The sequence below is a fragment of the Lingula anatina genome, chromosome 1 (assembly GCF_051362555.1).
Source record: "Lingula anatina isolate TDL-2025a chromosome 1, LinAna3.0, whole genome shotgun sequence".
NCBI classification, from domain to species: Eukaryota; Metazoa; Brachiopoda; class Lingulata; order Lingulida; family Lingulidae; genus Lingula; species Lingula anatina.
The window spans coordinates 22,074,314-22,090,707 of record NC_141767.1 but is presented as its reverse complement, the minus strand read 5'-3'; the positions used below and the strand labels follow the sequence as shown (position 1 = coordinate 22,090,707).

General features: G+C 34.4%; 3 protein-coding genes across 3 annotated transcripts; 2 read left to right on the top strand and 1 right to left on the bottom strand.

Annotated features, from left to right (window-relative positions):
• Positions 1–387: 387 nt before the first annotated feature.
• On the bottom strand, positions 388–7,477 carry LOC106152565 (pre-mRNA-processing factor 19). The gene is made up of 17 exons (XM_013526187.2): positions 7,316–7,477; positions 6,320–6,469; positions 6,034–6,110; positions 5,657–5,714; positions 5,016–5,099; positions 4,684–4,742; positions 4,163–4,243; positions 3,872–3,913; positions 3,620–3,694; positions 3,355–3,430; positions 3,119–3,228; positions 2,678–2,833; positions 2,411–2,477; positions 2,024–2,179; positions 1,654–1,754; positions 1,385–1,446; positions 388–1,165 (listed from the first exon to the last, which is right to left on the bottom strand). Exons 1-17 carry the CDS (start codon positions 7,332–7,334, stop codon positions 1,024–1,026), a joined length of 1,515 nt encoding a protein of 504 aa, XP_013381641.1. The 5' UTR covers positions 7,335–7,477; the 3' UTR covers positions 388–1,023.
• On the top strand, positions 7,464–9,571 carry LOC106152566 (selenoprotein M-like). The gene is made up of 4 exons (XM_013526188.3): positions 7,464–7,651; positions 7,935–8,005; positions 8,151–8,229; positions 8,645–9,571. Exons 1-4 carry the CDS (start codon positions 7,544–7,546, stop codon positions 8,786–8,788), a joined length of 402 nt encoding a protein of 133 aa, XP_013381642.2. The 5' UTR covers positions 7,464–7,543; the 3' UTR covers positions 8,789–9,571.
• A 1,671-nt stretch (positions 9,572–11,242) lies between these two features.
• On the top strand, positions 11,243–16,318 carry LOC106152564 (apoptosis inhibitor 5-like). Its single transcript, XM_013526186.3, has 13 exons — positions 11,243–11,432; positions 11,976–12,137; positions 12,354–12,519; positions 12,760–12,911; positions 13,020–13,169; positions 13,300–13,365; positions 13,805–14,002; positions 14,223–14,404; positions 14,605–14,698; positions 14,874–14,990; positions 15,110–15,147; positions 15,382–15,512; positions 15,678–16,318. Exons 1-13 carry the CDS (start codon positions 11,364–11,366, stop codon positions 15,740–15,742), a joined length of 1,590 nt encoding a protein of 529 aa, XP_013381640.2. The 5' UTR covers positions 11,243–11,363; the 3' UTR covers positions 15,743–16,318.
• Positions 16,319–16,394: the final 76 nt, after the last annotated feature.

The following is a 16,394-nucleotide window of genomic DNA, read 5'->3' as shown; positions in this document are numbered from 1 at the left end:
AACATCTTAGAAGAGTCCATGAATTTTAAACAAAAATTTCCAAACCTCCCAAGGCTTAATTGATATTTGAAGTTTCAGTTTTAGTTGATGAAACACATCACCTTTTCTACAGAAAAGTATCTGGCAAGGTGTGTGGAGTTTTAGCATTTAGATGATAACATTTAAAATAACCACTTTAGGTTTGCCATGCAAATACAAAGCAAGTTGACCCAAAAATATTGAAGTCTGAGAATAGACTTCAAACTTATCTGCACTTACTTGTTTCTGCTGGATATTTCACATTTTAAACTAAACATTTCCATTTTAAAATGAAGTCTATTAAGTCAACTGTCACCCAAGTGCTTACAGAGTGGTACAGTGAATTAATAACAAGTCAAAACACTTGAATATAATAAAATGAAAAATATTTATTTCTATCAACTGTAAAACAAAGTGACTTCTTCAGCCTTTATCTGTTTTTCTGTCCGGAAAATTCCAAATCTGATGTACGCCTACCCAACTGGCAATCAATTTATTATGTCAAATATTAGGCTGATGTACTTTTAAGGTAGTAGTACAGTTAAGATTTCATAATATATTCCGTGAAGCACTGTGCTTACTAAATGTCTGAAAACTTATTCATTATATAGAAAGAAATAATATTAAAAAAAGAAAAAAAAACTACTCATTAAGGACAACAGAAAAAGTAAAAATTATATTTTTGGGCTACAATGGATTTAGTTACAATGACAGTTCATAATTTCAACAAATGTACTCTCTTCTTGTAGGCCTTCTGAGATTGCTATCTTCAGTCAGGATATATCAACAAACATTTTTCTTATAAACACGATTCAATATGTAGTTATATATACATGATGTTCCTTTCAATGAATTTTTTAAATAGAATAGCATAACTAAATTTTAAAACAAAGTGAAAGAGTCACAGTTAAAACAATTTTCAACATCGTCATAAATTTATAATGTCTCAAGGTTTCTCCTGCCTTTAAACCCAAGCCATATTCCCCTGTACAGACACAGTGGAGGTTACATGCTGAAGAACTTGAGTGACCTATCCATGCTGGCAGACACCACAAATGAAGCATTGTGTCCAAAGCGGACACTGGTGGCCAGAGCCGTGTGGTCATTGAACACTTTCAGCTCCTGCCACTGCTTGCACAGGTAAACCCTGAAAGAAAGTTGCACTGATGTTAATTGTTATCAAATAATAATAATAATAAAGCAAAAGCTTATTAGAATTTTAAGGTAAACCAGTGTATCATGTTGTGTCTTTAAAAAGCAACTTCTTGTGTGTCACTAAATGGGTTTTTCTGAAATTAGCAATAATCATGGGTTGAAACAAACTATAATTCAGAGCCAACTACAATACCATGATGTATATTCTTACCTGACATCTGTTCCAGCAACAGTCAGGTAGGTTCCACTCTGGTCAAAGCACAAACTCTTCACCTGAAGTTATCAGCAAATATAATGGTTAAATAAATAAAATCAAAATATAACATGCTACTTTTACCATAAATTTATTTAAAATGGACTTTCTAGGGGAAGTTCCATTTAATGTATTAAAAGTGATGTAAAATTTAACAAATAACGTTTATAATTTCTAAAACGGTGTACACATGACAGAAGTGTTTCAACAGCAGACCAATACATTACCTCATAGTTGTCATCCAGAGTTAAGGTCTTGAAATTCTTCAGTTTACGCAAATCCCAAAGTTTCACAACAGAATCATCTGCTGAAGTAGCCAAGTAGTAACCTGAAATAAACAATTCATTATGACATTTGTGTCAAAACACCAGAGCAAGAATTTGATCATACTTATGCAGCTGGCTGCAATTTCAGCAATTTAAAGCTAGTCTTTGTGAACTGGTTAATATAGCATGTTGAAATCATGTAACATTACAAGCATGTTGACAAATGTCATTCCATTATAAAACAAAATTTGGTCAAACACATTCCACAATTTTCCACAGTTATTAAAAACAAAACCATATAAATTGCAATAACAGTTTTCTCTGTACTCACCGTTTTCTGAGAAAGAAATACTAGTGATGGGCCCAGAATGCCCTGGGAAATTGGCCACATTGGCCCTCTCTTTCAAGTCCCAAATTTTAATCATGGAGTCCTCTGTTCCGGTGCCAAAGATGAGACCATCAGGATGAAACTGGGCACAGGTCAAAGCTGAAACAGGGAAAGTTTGTATTCATAATAAAGTGAATACCCAAATGCCTCATGTAAGCAAATAATTAAATTGATAAATATGAATTTCCATTCTCTTTGGAGAGATGTTTTAGGTTGAGATATTTTCTCCTGGTTGTAATTCATTAACAGTAATTTGTAATTTATCTTCAATTTATATTTGTGCTATATTACTGCTTGAAAACTTCTGAAAAAAAGGTTTTAAGTAAGTACCTCCTCCAGCACCATCTGATACTTTAGTCAACACTCTTCCAGTACGAACATCTGAAAACGCCCAGTTCTGAAACAGATCAATAACACTTCTTAAATTGTATAATATTATGTACAAGCTATTTAATATGTTAATTATGAAAATGATGTGCAACTAAAACAAAGTTAAATCAAACTTCATGATTTTCAAATAATCAATGTTAATCAAGTTTTTCTGGATTTTAAGCTTAAGGGTTTACTATACAATCTACTGTACAACTGTCAACTCACGGTGTCAGTGGAACAGCTGAGCAGGTAGTCTCCTGTAGCATGCAAGCTGATACCGCTCACTGGGCCCTCATGAGCACGCACAAGCTGTGCACACTGTGCTGTCTGGATTCCCCACACACGAATACTATGGTCAGGAGAGGCACTGAATACCAGCTCCTAAAGTAACATAAATATGGCTAAGTTAAAGACATAAGCTAGGCCAGATATAACTTTCAGTTCCAAGAGCAGTTTAATGGGACTGTTGCAATACTGAAATGAGACATTAAAGATACTGTCCTTGTCCATATTCATGACCAAAGACTTAGAGTAAATAGTGTATCACTATCTCTGGCCATACTATTTAAAATGTGTTGCTTCAGATCTTAAGCCTCTTTGGACCTTCTGGCTAACATTAACTGGATAGAGTGGAATATGAACATTTTAACAATATACTGGACATACCTCTGTGGGATGGTAGATGACACTGGTCACTTTCTTGGTATGTCCCTTCAATATAGCCATCACCTGCTCAGTGTCCTTGTTGAAAACTACAGCATTCTTGTCATTACCACCTAGAGACAGACATACACAAACACGTGAACACATCGCATGTTCCTTATCCAAATACATGTTTCTGTACCTCTTTTTCCTAATTAGTTCATAACAGTCAGTAAGCAACTTTTCATTTAATGTCTTACCTGTCACCACTCTAGATGTATCCCTCAGACAGATATCCATTGCCAGGATGCCTGGAATACTGGCACTATGCAGACCCTACAGAAATTGAAATGGTGATCACAGGTTACATAAATATCCAAAGTATCGGGGGGCCATGTTTTAGGTTTCTTTAAAACTTAAAATGGCGAGGAGCTGTAACAATTATCAACTGCCAAATCAAATCTATATACTTTGAATATTGACTCCTTTGTGCTTAGCATTTTCCTTATTGTACCAATCACTTACCACATGGGAAGCCTGCTGCCTGTAGTTCCTGATATCATCGACGGTTGCCAAGCCCTCTGGAACGGTCTTTCCTCGCTGGAATTGTCAGTAACAAAGTTTTAAATGAGGAAAATTACTGAAGATTAAAGCATATATCCTCCCAGATCCTGCTTTTCAGATCTATTGTTTTAATTTACCATTGTTTTATGGGTTACAGCTGGTTATTAGAAATGTTACCAACAAGAATACTTTTTTGCCAACTCTACAACTTACCTTCTTACGCTCTGCAGTCAACAGTGTTGCTTTGTCTTGCAGCTGAAACAATACAACATTTTAAAATAATTACTTTTGAGCATATTTCAAGGTCTACAATTTTGGGCTGTAAAAATCTCACAAAAACTACAAACTATTGGTATTTGGCATCAGTTAAAACATTCATAACCCATCTTTTAACTCCAGTTTGTATGCATTAATATTAGTGCTGATATTTTGTTTACAAACAAAATGTTAAAAGCAATGCTGAAACTTTATTATTAGACAGGTTACATGGGGTGAGATGCCTACCTTCTGTAAGACTTCTTCAGTCATGCCTGCCTCCTCCATGGGTGCCTCAGCCCTTTCTGGACCAGCCTCTGCTCCATATGTCTGGGATTGAGAAAAAAAATTTAAAAGCTTTGAAATATCAGGAAACATTTTTTGTAAACATAAACAAATGTGCCCTTCTAACAGCAAGGACTGTGTCAGCAACTTGTAGTCAGGGTTGTGTCAGTTACTTGTATCTAAGACTATGCTTAAACACTAGGGACTGTAATGAAAGCTACAAGAATGAGGCACACCAGTTAGGTTACCCTTTAAGTTTCATTTCCCACTTCAATTTGGACTAAAAAGCTTGAAATAAACATTAGCGCAAACAAGTTAACCTGATATACATGTGTCTCAGGAATTGATGCATAAATGTGGCCAGTGTAACAAGACATTCTGACATAGTATTCACAACAGCAACCCTTGAAAACACCTGAAGCAATAAATATTAGCAGATAGTATATTATCACTGCAGCACTAATAGTACTAAACTGCATACTTACAGGATGAGGCAAATAACCTGGGGCAGCAATACCAGCTTGGGGCTTCAGTGTGGCCAAAGCTATGAAAATATTAAGATACATACATCAGCAATAGAAAAACACTTAGTCCCAATACAGGTGCTTCATACTTCTAATCGCCCATACAACAACAAAAAAATATTATATCAAAGCAAAGTCTGAATATTTACACCGTCAATCAGATCTATGTTGTTATCAGAATCTCAACTACCACAACTAAAACTTTTACAACGTCTTCTATGAAAGTAATTACAACATATGCTTTAACAGATGTTATTATATATTCAACAACCAGGATTGCAGTTGAAACTCACCCTCTCTGGCTGCTGTCACTTCCTTAGTTAACCTTGCTATGACACGGCAAGCTGCATCGTGCTGATACAAAGCGTGAGACAACTCTGAAATAATCAGATAATTTAAAACAATACCATCAAACCATTTCAAACTTCAAAAATTTTTTACTGAATTTTCTGAAAATCAAAATGTACCTAGGGTTAAAATAAAATCAAGCAAAAAAGTTAAATACCCAATTTCATATCACATTAAACTATATGTTCAAAATGACATTGGTCACATCCAGAATAAGTATGTTTACGTGTGTTACACAGTGTACATGCTTAAAAGTAGCTCAATATGTGTGCTTTAAATTTGTGCAAGGAACCCCCCCCTTTTTTTTTTGCAAATGCAGAACATCCCCCAACTGTGAAAATAGTTTCATTGGATCTTAGTTTTGATAGTCAAAAAGGTTTCATTTATGCTAAATCCTGAAATTTGATTTACCTGTTGACTGTTTCGTCTGTTCACTCTGACAGACTTGGTCACGTGACCAAGTCTCTCAGAGTGAACAGACGAAACAGTCAAAAGGTAAATCAAATTTCAGGATCTAGCATAAATGAAACCTTTTTGACTATCCCCCAACTGTTGGTACAATCAGTGACCCGACATCAGAACCTACCTTGTCTGGCTGTTTGTAGTTGTTGGCGCAATGTAAAACTGTGCAGCATTGTAGCATCCTGGAAAAAGTGTAAAATGTAACTTGGGCAGCACAGTGAGTACATTACTATATAATGTTTGTGTACATTTAATGAATTCAGAATACATTCTAGTGAAAATCTGAAGGGTGTTAACCAGTCAGAAATTGGACTTGTAGAGAATGAAAAAAATTCTGACTTGAGAAAAGGACACTAAATGTATAATTCAAAAAAGAAGGCCAGATATTTCAAAGGCAATTGTCTCTAATAGACACTTATCCCAAATATACCCATACAAAATGGACAAATTTGTATTAAAATGATAAACTAGTTGTGCATTCTCATTAGATAACAGCCATACCCATTCATCCTGAAGTGCTTTAAGGATAGCAGGGATACTTGTTGCTGAAGGTGGTCTTGGTTTGACCAAAGGAGATGCTGAAAATAATTTGAAAAAAAAAAAAAATGATATGACTAAAATAGATATTAAATTTTGTATTTTGTATCTTCAACTGCCCAAATTAGAATTTTGCACACACAAACCTTATAAACTGAACCATCTTAATAATTTGCCAAATGCAATTTATTGTCCACCATTTTATTTATGTGCATCTGTGCTGTAAATTGTCATGGCAGAGCATACTCACTTTTCATGTCAATCAGCATGTCCACAGTAAGCTTCTGTTCAGTCATTGGGTCCACACCATTTTCATGAATGTATTTTTCTATCAGCCTCCTCTCATAGATACATCCAGAGACTGGAGACACAACTGGGTGTTCTGGAACCTCATTACTAACTGAAAATATATAAGAAATGGTAACATTTGGGAAGGTATAATGAAAGTCCTAAATTTAAATATATATTTACCAATGCAATGCTTTATATATAAACAGTGCTTTAAAAAGCCCAGAAACAAGGAGCAAGATGATCAGCACTGCTAACACATCAGATGAAAAGGAATAGGCCCGTAAAACACAGCCAATGAAAGCAGAAAATAAAACAACAAGAAACAGAAGAGAGATCTTCATATTACACTCTATTAGACCATTCATAGTAACAGAAACAGAAAGGTCGAAAAAGGATTTAGGACAAGGAAAAATATTTGTTGAAACTACCAGACAAATATGATGACATGATAAAAGTACTTTATTGCTTTTCAATGTTTGGGTTGTTACTGTTCGTAAAGAAGATGGGATCATAATAAAATGCGCAATAAAACACAATACAACACAACTAGATGCACATTTTGTATGACTGTTGAGAATAAAGAGATACGCAAATTTCAAGTTCAATTTTTTAACACAAAAATGATATCATGAAAGTAGCAGGGTCAACATTATCTCTCAAATTTGATAAGTTGATAATTTTTTTTCAGTGGCAGACACACGTACAGTATTTGTAGCTGTAGTACTGACATTGTCATTGACAATGCTACATCGAATGAGTAATGGAAACACATGCGACTTTAACCGGTCACACAACAAAGACTTCTGTACTGGAAAGTAATGCATGTTAATGAACAAAATTACTAAACACGTGCTGTTGGCCTAAGTAAGAGTATGCAATTTGTTTAAAACGTACTAAAATGACCAATTATCAGCTTGATTTGATGAAAACAAGAAAATAACGGAAAATAACTTACTTGCACACACTAGCGCCATTTTGGAAATGCAGCATGAATGTCACGTGACCAACACAAACTATTTATTTTCGGTGTATGTCCAAATTCGATGATTATTCCAATTAATATCACTGTTCAAAAACCAAGTCTTTCTTCTAGCGGGTGAATTTTGCAAAACATTTGTTAGACCTGAATAGAATAAGGAGCATGTGGTTCGAGATTTTGCGAGACTGAACGTGGCAGAGGAAGATGCGGAGGGAAGTTTGTCTCTTGTTTATCTTGGTTGTCGCAATATTTGCTGAAACTGAAAAAGACGAAGATGTAGAGGACAAAGAAGTTGCCAGTGCACGTGTTGAGGTAGCTTTTGCTAATTTAAAACTGCTTTCTCTGTATGACATGTTTGTGCACTAAGCCTTTATAGGAGGTTACACGTTCGCATTACCATGTCTCTTCTCCCCCCCTCCCCAGAAGGTCGTCATGCGTACCGACAACCCTCTTACCATTTAATGCAGAGTAACAGTCCTCTAGTCTGAATTGTTTACAAAAATCTAGTTCTGCACATATGTTTATATCAAAATTGCCTGCTGTCATGTGTTTATTTATTTATTTCTGCTGGTTCTAAGCTTTTGTTTTGTTTCAGAGCTGCGCTGGATGACGATTGAACAGACTGCCAGAGGTCAAGAAATTCATTTTTGAAGATATTCCTCTGTTGTATCCTTACAGACAAATTTAAACAACAGCATGTCTATGCTGTTATTTTTAAAAATGCTCTTTTTTATTATATAATTTATAAATGGTTGGATAGTATTTTTTCCTCAAAATAAGAAATTTCCCTGCTTTCCTTAACAACATGCAGCCATAATGTAGAGTTTAAGAAGGTTGGAGGTGCTCCACCTGATCTACTGTTGTTGAACAAGGCAGGAGAAGTCATCAAGGTGAGGGGTGACAATAGGCTGGGTTGAGTAATAAATCAGTTTTTGTAGGTATTTAACTACTGTATAGGGTAAGATTTGAATTTGAAACCATTGACAGTGGAGTTGGGACAGGCATTATAACAATTTATTTCAATGGGAAACGCTAAATCTTTCTGTGAAATTGGTCTGCCAGCACAATTTTTAGTAGTTCTTCCTTGCCACGTAAATATGTGAACCCTTAGGCATGTTAATGTACCACAGCACCAGCATAAATTTGCATTTTTATATTGATGTTAAAATTTTGACCTGAAAAGAAAGCTAATTTTATTCTAGTTGACAATGAGAGATCAGATATTCATTAGAAATAGTTTTTTTTTTTTTTGTCGTTCACAAATCGATGCATCCATTGAAATTTCTTTTTCTTTTTTTTTTTCAGCGAATTGACCTCAGCAAATACAATAGGGAAGAGTGCAATCAGCTTTTAATAGACTTGGGCTTCTATAAAAAATCTGACAAGGATGAAGATGTTCCTGAAGAGTTTTTAGAAGGCCCATATAAATTGCCTAAAGAGGAGTTATAGAAAGATTAAAAAAAAAAAAAGCTGTGCAAATACAAAAGAGACTTTTACAATACCTATTTTTAAGGAGTGGTTCAATCTAATCAGAGCTTCATAGTCATTTTGAATTTTCTATTTTTAAGAAAAATTTTTAAGGTCCAGAATTACAAATTACAAATTACTGCTCATAGTGCATATCCTGTTATTTTTACTATCAGCAGGTTATCTTAGTAAGGTCAGTTTAGCATGACTAGCCATGCATGATGTAGAAATCTTTTCCTGATATACTGATAATGACTACATTATGGGTGAATAATTGGATCCCAGAATTGTCTAGTTTTTTATATTCTAATTAAAATGCTTGGCAAATAACTATTTGGACAGTGCTTTGGAAGTGGAGGAAAAAGTTGCATAAATGTATTTTCAACGTTCTTTCTTCAGACACGGTGCTGCAGGCAGTAGGTTTTACATTATTGATAAGATGCAGTCGGAATAAAAAATGTCCTGTATTGAATGTGTACAGCAAAAAAAAAAAAAATACAGTTCACATTTAACTGAATACATTGCAGTAACAAACAAGGCTAAAGGCATTCTACATCTCTATATTTATTGCTCATCAATTGGTTGATTTGGCATGAAGAAGTATAGAAAAGTACCATTATCAAAGTGTTTATGAAGCACCTGACTTAAATTGTGGAGTTAGGTGTGGATGTGTTACTTGTGATATTGGTTGTTTTTTTACAAACTTGTTCTGCTAAAAGTAACCAAATATATAATATGCATTTTCAAATAAAATATAAAAACATATGGTTGTTTCCTTTTGTAATAAATGCTTAGGAAAAGAATGAATATATTCAAGAATAGAATTGTTGCAATTAACTTTTTAAAAATGATTGTTTCATGTGCCATAAATACCCTGGCAGTTTGGTTAAACCTTCGTTTTGACGACCCTGTCTAAATTAATGCAACTTATTACATGCTCTGTAGTTTATTCAACATCTTATTGAAAGTTTTCCCTAGTAACATTGTTAAAAGGTAAGCCCGGCTTGAATGGAATTTTTTTCTTCGCTCACTACATTTATTTGTGGAACGAGAGGGGAAACGACCGTTAAATGCTTCATACGCAAAATCTAATCAGATTTCTAGCTGAAATTTTAGTGAAATTTTAAAGGATCCATGCAAAACGTGCCACGTTTTTAAAGTACAAAATGATCCCAGATAAATAGTATTGGATCGTTCGATGAACGTCGACGTCACGTAAGCATTTCGTGCCGGCCGGTGTTGAATAAATCAATGCATGTATTATCTCCGATATAGGGCCTACGTGAAATTTTGATGCGACTCCGGGTAGCGATCAGCAAAAACGTTATCGGATGATAAGGGTTATCTAATGCCACGCTGATTTTAGGACGTAGGTCTACTAACCTCGCATTATTAGTAGATTTATGTTGTAGGATGCTTCAGAGTTTGTATATTTTTCCGTCATATTCAGGGAATCAGATCGTCTCACCACGAATTTTTACTGATTAATCAGACCAATTAACAGTCCACCACACCAACGATGTGGGTTGCATTATATGCTACTATGGTTAAATTAAAAATCACAACTAAATTATTTTCATGAATAATTCTTGATAAAAAAAGTTTTCAGGTGATTGAATTTACTATCGATTTCGTGATGGGACGTTGTCCTAAAATTCAGTGTGGAACGCTCAATATATTCAATGCTAATGATAATAGGCGAAACAAATGAAAATAAACGTTAACCTGGAAAATTGTTTTTGCTCTTACTTCTTTCAAAAAGTGTTTATGCTCATGAATGAAGCTGTTTTTATTACCTTTTAATGAACAGAACGAATCGTTACTTCAAATAATTTTTGCGGGCGTTTATTTAGGCTATTTATGCCCTTAACAGAATTTCTTATTCAGATTTCAAATTTGGGACTGGGAAATTAGGCCTGTATTTAGTAACATCGAGGTTACACAAACACAGAAAAAGACAAACATATTTATTTTCTAAATATTTTGTAGATAATAGAAAAATAGGCCTACTTGTATCTGTACTTTTTAACACTTTGAAAAATAAAAAAAAGGCTGTCAGCATAGGGCCTTACGAATAACGTCGAATTGAATAAGTAATTATCCTTTTGACGGCGCTGTAAAAAATGAGACTTCTTCACGAACTCCTCATGTTAGAAACGAAAATATAACAGCAAATTAGTACATTTAAATCTACTGTTACTACAGTGTACGTAAAAATCTAATATTTTATTTTTCTCCATGCAACCTAGTTAACTATGGGGCCTACACGTTACTGCTGTTAAGCTAATGTGCAAATGTTTTATAACCAACTTATTATTTTATTTTCTTTTTGCAAATTATGGAAATGTTATTTATCAAAACTCCAAACAACACCTTGATCCATCTACCCTGTCACCTACCCCCTACCCTACCCTAACCTAACCAACGGGAGAGAGTTAAAATCCTTGTTTTCCCTGTACCCGAGCCGCCATATTGCTTTCATGTGTGTACACACAAGTAGCCGGCTTTTTGCTTTGTGACCGGCGTGGTGAAAAATCAGGTACAAAATCTGAAAAACATGACCTCGATAGAACAACTTTACAAGGACTTTGGAGTGCTTGCAGATGCAAAAGATAAAGCGGGAGAGGTAATATTGGATTTCTGAAGTTCCTAATACGTCTAACGCACATCTTTCACGCTTTCTTTCATGGTATCTTCATTTACAAGTAAATCACATGTATCATGAGAATTAAATTATCTAGTCTCTCTGATCAGGACAAGTACTATATAAAAACATCAGTATTATTGACAATGCCCTTTAAACGATTTTGTAGGGTCATATAAAACTTTGTTTGGAAATAGTTAATTTGTATGCTGATCCTTAGATCTGTCTTGAAAATGATTCCGAATCCAAGTCACTGTCATGTTTAAATTTAATGATCTTGTCTTTCCCTGAATTTGATGTTCACTTACAAATTGAAAAGGGGCGAATGGAAATGCATTTTATGATTATGTATATATGACCATGCTTTGGTTCTATCTTTGGTTCTATTTATATTCTTCACACTACGATTTTGCAATATACAGGTTACTCGTAGTAAATTAAAGTAATTGGTAACTTTGGTTGAATTTATGAAAATTTCGATGAAATCGAAAAACAAAATATTGATATTTGATGTTTCATTTTCAGCATGAAGAGGCCTATCTCTCTATCTTGAATGGGGTGAATGGAGGTTCCAGTGAGAAGCGTCTGGCTTCACAGTTCATGGCAAGATTCTTTAAGTACTTCCCACAACTGTCTGAGAGGGCCATAGATGCACAGCTGGATCTATGTGAAGATGAGGATGTAGCTGTATGAACATTTTGCTTATCTTAATAACTTTGTACCATGTTAAACCTTTGTATTTGATTTATGTGAAGCATTTGTGAGGCCAATATATATTGACAATCTCTGATTAATTACAACAATGCTTTTTATTTTGTAAATTTTACTTATGTCTTCAGTATAATACCATCTGTAAAGTGACTGTTACCAAACTGCAAGTGTTAGTTTTTTTCTGTATTTCAGATTAGAAAACAAGCCATCAAGGACCTGGTTACCCTGTGTAAGAGTAACCCAGAGCATGTCCCCAGGATATCTGATGTCCTCACACAGCTGCTACAGAGTGAAGATTCCAATGAACTCAGTCTAGTGACTTCTTCACTATTGAATCTCTTCAGCTTTGATGCAAAAGGTAATTGAATTGATCTTGTATTTTTTACTGGGTGTTTTTAAAGTGTTTGGATTTTTATGCCCAGTCTTTAATTGTGTCTTTGATTCCATTCATGTCATTGTGCATTATGAAGATTTGGATATTAACTGGAGCAGTTTATAGAAGATTTATATTACATAAACCTGGTTAAATTCTTAATAAGGAAAATGTCCAAACAAATTCTTAACTCGACCTATAATTATACCTTATTTTATTTACCAGGTACTTTCCAAGGCATATTCTCCCAGATCTTGAATGGTGAAGACACGCTGCGGGAAAAAGCCATCAAGTTTTTACAGAATAAAGTGAAGCAGATACCCGAAGAAATCATGACAAAAGAAGTTGAAGAATTTGTTTTAGAAGAAAGCAAAAAGGTAAATTTTTGCTTCTTTTTTCCTTATAAAGAGATCTCAGTATTTAATTTTTATGTTGTTGGTGAGTTGATTTCAGATTTTACATCTTTTCACATCATTATTTTGTAGGTTTTAGTGGATGTAACTGGGGATGAGTTTCTTGCTTTTATGCAAATGTTGTCCGTCTTGAAATGTTGCCAGACAGTGCTGGGGAGACAGCAGTTAGTGGAATTGATTACGGAACAGGCAGATATGGAGTCAGTAGATGGAGAGTTTAGTGTAAGTGTGAAAAACAAACATTTGTTTCTTGGTTAATTGATTGTTAAATTAATTCGAATTAAGATATTTTTGACAAACTCAAATATTTTAAGATTGTAATTCATGTTTATTCATTATTCTTGTATTTTAGAGCACAGATGTAGACTGTGTGGACAAACTGTTGCAGTGTACAAAGCAAGGGTTGCCATTCTTTTCTGTGAGTATCCACTGTTCTAAAACAATTTGACCAAGAACATGCTGGACTAACTTAGATGGGCAATTGACCACTTGGCATCATCAGGTCCCATGTTAAGGAATCTTATTGACTACTGATATAATTGATGCTGTGTTGGTCCATTTATGCACATGGAAGTTCAGATTCCAAACATTGTAACTTAAACCAAACAATTGGTATCAGAGTTTATTTACATAGAAGAAACAAAATTAATGAAAAATTGAAATGAAAAAAGTCCTGATAGGTGCTTCATCAAGTTGAATAGTGCAATAAGAAAAACATGCATGTTTCACTATATTATTTGGGAATATTGGCAATTTGTAGTAGAGAGAACACTTGCCAATAACAAGTTGAGTAGTTCAGTCTTTTCAGTAAATTTTGTTGAATATAAGTTTGAAATATGTTTTTTGTTTATTTGCAGAAAAATGTTCACTCCACCAAATTTGTTGCTTATTTCTGTGATAAAGTGCTCCCCAAGTTATCTGAGACAGCAAGCCCTGATGATGATGACACTGACTACCGCCTGGAGCTTGTCAAAGTGTTTGCTGAAATGTCAACCACTTGTGGAGACATGGAAAATTTATCAGAGCGATTGGAAAAGTTATATGACTGTCTTTTGGTGAGTTAATAATATTGTTATTGTTAAAAAGGGTATTCTTATTGTTAATTGCAATGGACTTCTTTTGTAGTATTTATTTATACTGAAGGGTGATATTGGAAGGAGACAACAAGCAGTATAGAAATCTGTATTTATAAATGACATTTTTGTGAAATTTACTATGATATTTAGTTTACCATTTAAATCTCAAATTATATGTTGGATTTTTATTTCATTCTAGGAATATATGCCTCTTCCCCCTTTGACTGAAGATGGAGAGAACACACCAGAAAGTGAGCAACCAAAGCTAGAGTTCTCGTATGTGGAGTCATTGATGTTTGCCTTCCATCAGATAGCCAGAAAGGAGCCACAGTTTCTTACTGGAGAAGAAAATGCAGAGAGACTCAAAGATTTCAGACTCAGGTTGATAAAAATATTTAAACAGTTACTATGACATCTTCACAAGCGAACAGAACAGAAATTAGTATGTTTTTGAAATTAGCTCTCAGTAAGTCTCTTGAGATGAGGTGTTTAGGTTAAGATTTCCTGAGGTTGAATACGTTTTAAGATAATACCTTATATTGTGTGCTTTGGTTTTCATCACTGTTGAATGCAATTTTCAGGTTACAGTATTTTGCCAGGGGTATCCAGGTGTATATAAAACAGCTTAGAATGGCATTACAAGGCAAAACTGGAGAAGCTTTAAAGACAGAGGAGGTAAAATATCAATACTATTGGAAGCCTTCCAAATGTGTGTTTTAATTGTCATAAAATATAGCTATTGTATGGCATGGAAATCATAGAATATTACTGTTCAAAATAGCCTCTAATTATCCTTTTTTCATTTTTTTCAAATCATTGTATTTTAAAGTTTTTTTATGTGATTTTTCAGAGCAAACTAAAAGTGACTGCTCTCAAGATAACCAACAATATTAATGTCCTGATCAAAGACCTGTTCCACAATCCACCCTCATACAAGGCAGTCATATCCCTCTCGTGGAAGCCAGTGGTGAGTCAGTCCACATTTCTCTTTAACAAGTTATTAAAGGCTGATCAGATTTAAAAAAAAACTGATTGTAAATTTTCAGTGGAACCTTTTAACCTTGGTATATTTCTTCTGTGTTGCAGCAAAAAGCTCCTACTGCTATACCTACATCCCCAGCAGGGTAAGTTGATGACTGGTACCAGGTGGAAAGTTTTTTTTTTTTATAGATGGTTATGAATATTGTTAATTATATAAAATTAACTTCTTAGTCCAAGCATATAATTTTAAGGCAGGGTTGTATTTTTTAAATGTCAATAAAATGTTGATTTTATATAATTACAACTAAGACATTGATGCAGTGTATTAGTAGTCTTGTATTTCTTTTTAAACTAAATGATGTCATTGTTGTTTTCAGCCAGAAGAGAGGAGCACAGGGTGATGGTGATGTTGCAGCCAAGAAGTCTCACAGCCACACAGACAGGGTGCTGTATCACCCACCCGGTGGGAAATTCAGTGAGAAGGCAGGAACCTTTACACAAAACAGAGGTACGAAATGTTGAACCAAAGACTTGTCACATCTGACATTGAATATTTGGTTATAGCATGTATAAAGCTGTCCCTTGTGATTGAAGAACCAAGTTGAGCATTCACTTATGAGAAAGTTTTTTAATCGAAGCCAAGCATGATTTTAGCTTTATTTTTCCTTTTCAGGTCGTGGAAGGGGTGGCTTCAGAGGGAGAGGAGGAAGGAACAGAAACTGGAGGGGGAGGTATTGAAGGAAATGACACCAGAAAAGGACAAGCCATCAGTATCAATCAAATGCAGGTCATCTGCTAAAAAAAGACCAAACGGGGAGGCATTTGTACAATGGTCTGAGCATTTCTTATTCACGATGCATTTTCAAAACTTTTTGGATGACCCAACATCTAAATTTATCCATGCAACCATTGCACATTTAAGTAGGTTTCAGGTTACCTTTTAACTCTAGAGGTAATGATGTGTCATGCCTGCTTATTGGTTGATCTTTTAAAATATTGTACGATTAAGTTGAATGATAATGGTGTGTAATTTGATATGACACCTTATCATTCACCTCATATGTCTGTAAAATTAAATGCACATTTGGAAGCATTTCAGCCACTGATATGCTTTATACAAGATGTTTTCCTTTAGTCATAGTTTTTATTCTTGATCGTAGTTTTAAATAACATAATCTTGATGATTAAATTTTAAAATTAATTGTCTTATGGGCAGTTTGTGTAGAATTATACTTGCATTCCAGGAACAAGTCTTCTTGTAAAAGTAACTAGAATTTCAACCCTTGCATTATGTAAATAAACATTTTTAAAGAATATCAGTCATTTTCAGTACTTTAACATACTTTCTCCAAATAAATTGTGTAATAAACATTGAATAATAGTAATTGGT

Coding starts and splice junctions, on each gene's coding strand:
- LOC106152564 (XM_013526186.3), top strand. CDS start 11,364: ATGACCTCGATAGAACAACTTTACAAGGACTTTGGAGTGCTTGCAGAT. Junction 13,366..13,804: donor AAGGGTTGCCATTCTTTTCT/GTGAGTATCCAC, acceptor GTTTATTTGCAG/AAAAATGTTCACTCCACCAA. Junction 15,513..15,677: donor AACCTTTACACAAAACAGAG/GTACGAAATGTT, acceptor TTTCCTTTTCAG/GTCGTGGAAGGGGTGGCTTC.
- LOC106152565 (XM_013526187.2), bottom strand. Junction 6,111..6,319: donor CATGCTGATTGACATGAAAA/GTGAGTATGCTC, acceptor AATTATTTTCAG/CATCTCCTTTGGTCAAACCA. Junction 5,100..5,656: donor ACTACAAACAGCCAGACAAG/GTAGGTTCTGAT, acceptor TGATTATTTCAG/AGTTGTCTCACGCTTTGTAT.